The sequence below is a fragment of the Teleopsis dalmanni genome, unplaced genomic scaffold, assembly GCF_002237135.1.
Source record: "Teleopsis dalmanni isolate 2A unplaced genomic scaffold, ASM223713v2 unscaffolded_contig_1726, whole genome shotgun sequence".
Lineage (NCBI taxonomy): Eukaryota > Metazoa > Arthropoda > Insecta > Diptera > Diopsidae > Teleopsis > Teleopsis dalmanni.
In genome coordinates, this window is record NW_024033108.1 from 1 (window position 1) to 8,508 (window position 8,508).

The 8,508-nt window shown below is 39.0% G+C and overlaps 1 protein-coding gene across 1 annotated transcript; it reads right to left on the reverse strand.

The window, feature by feature from the left end:
- Window positions 1-3,711: 3,711 nt before the first annotated feature.
- On the reverse strand, window positions 3,712-5,112 carry LOC119664301. Its single transcript, XM_038073814.1, has one exon. It carries the CDS (start codon window positions 5,110-5,112, stop codon window positions 3,712-3,714), a length of 1,401 nt encoding a protein of 466 aa, XP_037929742.1.
- Between the last annotated feature and the right edge of the window lie 3,396 nt (window positions 5,113-8,508).

The following is an 8,508-nucleotide window of genomic DNA, read 5'->3' on the forward strand; positions in this document are numbered from 1 at the left end:
TTATTATTATTATTATTGAGTAAGGGATCGTGCACTGCGACCTAAAAGATCTATTGTGCCCCTTTGTCGGGTTAGAGTATTTCTCCAAGTCCGATTTCTTTAATGAAAGACAGTATGGATCCTATCTTCTCCAGTCTTGAATCCTTATGATCCATGAAATACCCTCCTAGGTGTTTCTTTCGTTTATGCATCAGTGCCGGGCACTCCCCAAGCACATGGTATGCCGTTTCTCTCTCTTCCCTGCAGTATCTGCAGTCTGAGTTGGATTGAATTCCTAACTTCGATAGGTGATTATTCAATCTGCAGTGACCGGTCAGTAAACCCGTAATAATTCTTATGTTAGTCTTTGATTGCACTATGCAATCTTTAAAGCGTTTTAGGTTGTAAGTCCCTAAAAGCATTTTAGATTGTGAGAGTCTTGGTAGCATTAACCAATAGAGTTCTCTCTCTTTTTTCTCTGCGTCATTCATGATAATGGATATAGCTCCTTTGCCTAGACCACAGAATGGTTCTGGGCCTATCATTCTTGATGCCGCGCCTCTTCTTGCAAGTTTGTCTGCTATTTCATTACCTTGGATACCAGTATGTCCCGGAATCCATAAAAGGTGCACCTGATTGATCCCACCGAGTGTGTTCAGCTTGTCAATGCATTCCCATACCAGTTTTGGTTGTTACCTGGTAAGATATGAGTGCCATTATAGCTGCCTGGCTGTCAGTCAGTATTGCAATTTTACGGTTCCGGTAGTTACGTTCAATATTGAAACTGGCGCATCTATCTATCGCGTATATTTCCGCTTGAAAGATGGTTGTATTGTTTCCTAATGCTTCCCAGTATTTTTTGCCTGGTCCATAAACACCAGCTCCAGCTCCCTCATTGGTGAGAGAGCCGTCTGTATACCATGTTATCATGGTTTCTTTTATTTTTGGGATGTTAGACAAACCTCCCCAGTTCTTTTTGTTGCCAAGTTCAGTTTTGAAGTTTTTTGTAAAGTTATGCTTTACAATCATCCTGTCCATTGGCATTTCAATTTCTGGGATTTGTGCAGCCAAAGTATCAAGTTTTTTGCTATTGGTTTCAAGACCAGTCACCTTATTTGTATTTACTCTTAGAGCAGCCCTCTTCGCCTGTGATTGCACATAGATATGAAGAGGAGTAAGTTCCAGGAGTACTTCAATTGATGACGTGGGACATGTTCTCATTGCTCCTGTTATGCTTACACATGCAAGTCGTTGTACCTTGTTGAGTGTGTTGATAACGCTTTGTTGATTTGTGCAGTTCTGCCAGACTATTGATCCGTAGGTGATCATTGGTCTGATTACTGCTGTGTATATCCATCGCAGTGACTTTGGTGTACATCCCCAATTCTTACCTGCGATGGATCTACATGTCATAAAGGCTTTGGTTGCCTTTTTTGTCACTTCTTGGATATGAGATTTCCATGTTAATTTTTGGTCTAAAATTATACCCAAAAATTTAACTCCTTTTGTAGTTTTATTTCAAACCCATCTAAGCGGATGGGTTTAAGGTTTTTTATTTTGTATTTCTTAGTGAATAGCACAATGGTTGTTTTTGCTGGATTTATTTTCAGCCCAACCGAATTGCACCATTCTTTAGTTAGTTTTAAGCCTAACTGGATTCTTTCGCACAGAGTACTCTCATATTTTCCTCTGCAGATAATTACCACATCATCGGCGTACCCCTGGATTTGGAAGCCATTCCTGTCCAGTTTTACCAATAGTTCATCCACTACCATACTCCACATAAGGGGTGATAATACTCCACCTTGTGGGCACCCTCGCGAAGTATTTGCAAAAATATTACCATTGCTGGTCGGAATTTCTACTCTCCTGGTGCGAAGCATATTGCTCATCCAGCGTGAGAGTGTGCCATTGATTCCTCTTTTAGAAATAGTTGAGTTTATAACCTCATGTGAAGTGTTATCAAAGGCTCCTTCAATGTCTAGGAAAGCGCAAATTGCTATCTCTTTCTTATCTATGCTGTCCTGAATCGTGTTACTTAGTTGATGCAGGGCTGTTTCTGTCGACTGCCCTGCCCTATAGGCATGTTGGCGACTGTATAGTGGAGTTACTTTCAGTGTAGTATTCCTGATATAGTTATCCACAACTTTTTCTACTACTTTAAGTAGGAAGGATGTGAGGCAGATTGGTCTGAAGGATTTCGGGTGAGTAGGATCTCTTTTGCCCGCCTTCGGAATAAAGACCACTTTTGCCCTTCTCCACATGTTTGGTATGTATCCCAATGCAATACTGACTCTGGCTATTCTAGTTATTGGACCTAGTAGCTGTTCAATTCCTTTTTGAAGTAATGCCGGAAAGACACCATCAATACCTGGAGATTTCAGTGGCTTGAGCGAATTTACCGCCCACCTGATTTTAGGCATTGTGATTATATTTTTGGCAAATTTCCAATCATCCTTCCTTACTGTTTTAGGGGGTTCAGTGTGTTCTGATTCCGTCCCTAGAGTTGGAGAGGATCCTGGGAAGTGTACGTCCAGAAGTAGTTGTATCTTCTCTTCTTCACCTTCGGTGAAACTTCCATCTTCTCGCTTGAGATTTGTGGAGGTGAGGCTGCTGCTTTTTGCAAGTACCTTGTAGAGTCTTGATACCTCCGTAGTGTTTTCTATGCTTTCGCAGAATTTTTGAAAGCTTCTGCGTTTAGAGGCCCTAATTTCTCTATTGTACAAAGTAAGTTTTTTCCTATATTCTGACCAGTCTCCTGTTCGCTTTGAGTAGTTAAAAAGTCCTCTAACAGTGTTTCTTAGGTTTTTAAGGTCATTGTTCCACCAAGGCACATCCTTGGTGGAGTTAATCAGGCTTAATGGACAGCTATCCTCATATGCATTTAATATGGCCCCATTAAGGTTTTCTAGGTAATTTTCTAATTGAATTTCATTCTGAATGATTTCATCTAGCCCTAATTGGACAAGATTGTCTTTCAGATTTTCCGTGTAGTTCTCCCAATTTGTTTTTCTTGGGTTCCTTAAAATTTTTTTGTTAATTGGTGAACCTTCAATGTCGAACCTTAGAATTCTATGATCAGACATAGATGGTTCACTGGATACTCTCCAGTTTTTCACAAGCTCACAACCTCGAGTATTTCCTATAGTAATATCTAGGACCTCTTTGCGTGAGATAGTTACAAATGTTGGTGTATTACCTACATTACATATTTCTAATTTTTTACTAGTTATAAATTCTAAAAGGTACTCACCTCTTATATTGGTGTTAGTGCTTCCCCAAACTTCGTTGTGTGCGTTGGAGTCGCAACCGAGTATAAGAGGCAATTTCATTCTCTCGCAGTAGTTTACCAGTTTATCGACCTCTGTAGATGGTACCTGAGTGTCGTCTCCTGGTAGATAACCTGTAGCTACGACTACGTTCCGTAGAACTCCGTTGATGTTGGCCGGAATCTGTATGGCAACGAGGTCCCTGGAGAGAAATTCTGAAAGACAGATAAAGTTGATATTAATATTCAATAAAATGCAGGTTCTTGGTTTATCACATCTTACATCCCAAATTGTCTGCATATTCTTTGCAGTCAAACCACAGATTCGACCCCTGTAAATTCAGGGTTCTTGGACCAGCATTATGCTCAGGTTCGATTTGAGCGTAGCCCTTGCAATAACTGCCGACGCAGCTTTTGCATGGTGGATATTTATTTGGGCGATTCTAGTGCTGGTCATCAGGTGGTTATTCCTCCTTCGTTTCTTCTATCAGACCGTCGTCGATGTCTGACAGAAAGATTCTTTCGGAGTCTTCCTCGGACGCCAAGTTCAGTAGAGAGAGATCTAGATTCTCAATGTTCTCACTCTCGTGAGGTAGCACGCTGATATCTTCAATCTTCTCGCTCCTGGTCGCCTCCTCTTCCACTAGTTCCGCAACAGTTGCAGGTATCGTTCCTACAGCTGGTGTATTTTCCCCAGCTGAGTTACTTCTTTCCTTGTTGTCTCGTCCCTTATGCAGGTGAATTGGGACGGAACTGAATCTGTAGAAGATCCTACAGCCGTTGGTTGTTATGGCTTCCTGAGACCGGTTGTCAATCCCGATTGTTAGGAGTTTGCCATTTTTCAGATCCTTGCTGCTAAAAACTCTCCACAGCTGAGTATGTAGACCCTCATTTTGAGTTATGAGCAGTTTTAGCAGCTTTTCCGTGTCGACCCCTTTAGCTCTTGGGAGGTAGACTGTCATCATGTGTAATTTCGGTATTTTGTCCCCGACACACGTGGTGAGTTCAGCACCTTCCCATCCGTTCAGCTTAGGTGCCGTTCCATGGATAAAATTAGCCGCATCCTCGTCTACGCAGTCAACCAGTATAAGTCCTGGGCGAAAGTGTATCCCGCTAAATCGTAGCTTGGCATCCCATCCTTTATACATCTCCTCAATGAGAAGTTCCTCGATTTTACCTTGCTCCTCCCTAGAGAGAGTTGATTCCGGGTAAGATTTCGGAAGAATTGCTATTCTTAAGCTCTTGGCTACATTAGCGTAACTGCTGCCCGATATTATTTTTCTCGGTTGTTTTGGTGCTGCCATTTGCGTACCATCCTTTGCTTGTGGAGGTTTCTCATTCCCTCTTCTTTTCTTAGCTGATTGATGATCGATCGGACTAATTTCTTGGGCAGACCTATTCTTAGAGTCTTGATTGCCCCTCGGCCGATTGAGCGCCTTTTCCTTGGCTGCCTCCGGTGCTAAGCCTTCTTTGAGATAGCGCAGGTACCATTTTGTACCCGCACCGCTCAAACCAGTAGATTTCCTGGCGTCGCGAAAGCTTTGGCCGGAGGTTAGTCCAGTGCTTGTCGAGGGCTGTGGTAGTGTTTCGATCGTTATATCTTTTGGTGCAACCTTTGAACCCAGAGTTCCTTGACTTCCTTTTCGTAACGAAGGTTCCGTTTTTAATTCAGTTGGCAGAGAGCTAGTATTGTTCCTAGCTTCTTTGCCCTCAGTACTTTTTTCCGCTTTCCGTTTTGGAAAGGGTGCCTGGCGATCGGTATGTTGGATATCAGACTCCGACCGATTTACCAGTTTATTTGCAGTGTATGTTCCTGCTGGTTTTTTTATATTTTTTTTATTATTATTATTCAAATTATGTTCCATTAAATTCCCACGAGTGTGGGGGAAAGGAGGTCCGCCGTGTCATAGCCCCCGATAACACGGTAAGCCCACAGTTACTCAATGAGGCGGGCAGGTATCATTGAGGTGCGACGCTAGAATACAGTCTGTTACCCCCGACTGCAAACAAGTCCGATGAACACGTGCAAATTCCGGATTGGGGGGGAAGATGGAGGTGGAGAGGGATAGGGGTATTGAAATGTTGATAGTAGGGAATATTTAGGAATGGGAAGGTGCGGGTTTGGCTCGCATTAGCCGCTATAAGCGTTACCAGGGATCACCACGTGGAGGCCCTCCTTTCGAATGGGGTGAGTACTTGGGATTAGTCTCACCTGCGAGTCCATCTAGTGAAATACTAGGATCCCCTATTCACAGAATACTTTCTAGAGAATTTTTATTCGATGTTTTTGAGTACAATTGCCGTCTTATAAGTGTATATTCCACTAATAGGTTCAGGTCATATGAAAAGCATACGGCATTCTTCTTCTTTGCTAGTGATGGTTACCTTTGGTATAAGATTAGAAGGATTTATTAATGGCTGCTTGATTTTTCGTATATATATATATTTAGCGATAAAGCGTTTTCATCTCGTTTTGAAAAGCATTGTGTAGCACAGTATTTAGTAGCATGTAATTCTGCCTGTGCTGTTATGGTAACTCTTCTATTGAAAAATATACCTTTTTTAAGTGCTCTATTTAATTTCATATATAACTAAGGGTATACGGATACTCATTAAACAATTTATGCATTTCTTTTTTAAATATTAAATATTTTTATGCTAAAAGTATATATAAAGGGAACCTATCGTTTCTTCTGGTAGACCATATTCTTTAAATTTTTTATAGATTATTCTAGAAATATTTATTGCTAGCATATTTAAATTGTGCTATTTGTTAACACATTAAAATAGATCAATGAGTTGAACTATGGTATCAATCAATTAATCAATCCAGTACGTTCCCAGGGGAACATTGGGCCATAACGAACTTTTTCCAATTGTCACGATTTTTTGCCAGGGTTTTAATTTCTCCAAAGGTTTTTCCGCTTGCTTGAATTTCTTTCTCCAGTGTTCGCTTCCACGTTTGCTTGGGCCTACCAGGTCTTCTGCTTCCTTGAGGATTCCATATTAATACTTGTTTGCAGATTTCATTTGGTACTATGGTATAGTACCTGTATAATGTGTAACTTCATTATAATATTGCACAATAATCTCTTTTAATAGTATCGAAATTAAAAAAAAAGAGACCCGAAATGTAGTAACATAAAAAATGGATTATATCCCAGTACAAGCCTTTCATTTACAATACTTTAGGTAAAATTTTTAAAATGTCTGCGTAGATTTATATTGATAGCAATTAATCATGATGTGATATATGATAATTTTGGGTTTAAAATAAAAAAGTCTTTGCGTGACATTTAAAATTATGAAGAAACATTAATCAAGTAATAATTGAATTTCCCACATATCAAATAACTGTATATGTTCGTTGGCATTGCCTGCGTGTTCCTTGTGAATAAGTAGTTAATTGCAGTTACACATGCCCATAAGGACAATTACAATGATAACGTGGACAAAAAACCCATTCGCTTCACACAGAAAATCAACTTCATTATTTTTTAATTAATTTTTTTATAATGACTTACTTGCATTTAAAAGTGTTTACCTCAGGCAGCAGAAATTGTGATTTTCCATAGCACAAAAGTGCGCGGAATGGCGCTCTGCTGCGGACGGATTGCCAGCGAATTGATTTTCATAAAATTAAATTCGATAAAATTGAATAACAATTTCGTTTTCATTTATTATTTATGGCCTTTTATTTATGTTGAAATTTACTACGCCAATTAACTTATTTGTTGCGCGCACCGAAAAAGGATACGCGCAAAACTGGAGCTGTGAACAGTGGTCATTCGATGATAATATACGACTGCGATGTGACCTACACACAGCGATAAAATAATAATATAGAATTTAGGTGATGTTAGCTACCACTTCAATATAAATTTATGTATGCAATGGTACATAGATTGATAGATTTTCAAAAGGATGGGAACTTTGAGAATTATTGTGAGAAAGCCACTTTAGTTCCATAGATGCTTAGCAGTGAAAAATGTCATTATGTTCCTTGAAGAGATATTGTCTAATTCCGTTATAAGTGAATGCACAGTTGACAAGTACCCAGGTCTGAGTCTGCCAAGACTATCAGTCTGCATCCATCGTCCTTTGTAATACCTAATTTCGATAGATGTTTTTTGACTTCGCTATGTCGAGTAAAACACCCTGTGACAAGTGTTCAGCATTATTAGCTCCCTAGTTCTGGCTTTTGATCGATTCGGCATGTATGCTTTAGCTTGTCTGCAGGCAATTACATTATTGCAATCAGTCTGAATTGATTTTTTCCATCCATTTCCAACCAGTTAATTTTAAGCTTGGAAAAGCTCAATGAAGGACCGCAGAATGGTTTAGGCCCAATATAAAATAAGGCTGCACCTTTTCTGACTAGTTCATCGGATTTCTCGTTTTCCTCAAATCCGTTCCTTTCAGCAAGATCTTTGAGAAGTTGAAGGTATTCCCACACAAGTATTTTTGCAAGAGTAAAGTTAAGATGTTTATTTCATAATTGGTATGAATTCTATTTAGTAAAGCAGTACACATTTAGTTCCTTTATTACTTAATTGCTGTAGTAAATTATGTTACTAACTATTTTTGTAAATTTGTTAATTTGCCGAAGCCATTTCAGCAAGATAGTGTTGAATGATCTGGATAGTCTCTTTAAAATATTTTTTAGTTCTTATTCCTTTTATTTTGGTTATCATACCACTGCCAAAATGAATTCCATTCAAATATTTAAAATAGAAAACCAAATGTGACTTGCAATTGAATCGCAATCACCGTCTTCTTACCATTTCTCGCCTCTACACTTAATCAGAATTCCAGCACCAGGAAAAAATAAATAAATCAGCATTCATATATCTTTCACGCTAAGCAAAAACAAAACCAACAATTTAATAACTATCAGCAGTTAATACTGATTCCAGGATCGAGCCTGAACGCATCATTTTCATTAATTTTAATCCATAATCAGATATTTCTGAGAATCATAGAGATAAAAAAATTTTACAATTCCAATAAGGATATGGAAATAAAAGTCATATCAGAGCCTCTAAAGTGCAACCTAATCAAAAATAATTACTTAGTAGAAAAACAATTTCTGAAAGATACTTTCAATAAGTTAAGCTTAATTTTCACCTATACTCAACAAATAACAAGAGAAGATCAGCAATAAACCATCGAAATGTGAGAACCCAAAAGGTACACTGACACTCAAGGAGATTGGACAGCTAGAGTGATACCAATTATCATCAACTGACTCAAACGGAAAT

What these genes read in the sequence shown, in the direction of transcription:
- LOC119664301 (XM_038073814.1), bottom strand. Translation starts at nt 5,112, where the DNA reads ATGGAACATAATTTGAATAATAATAATAAAAAAAATATAAAAAAACCA.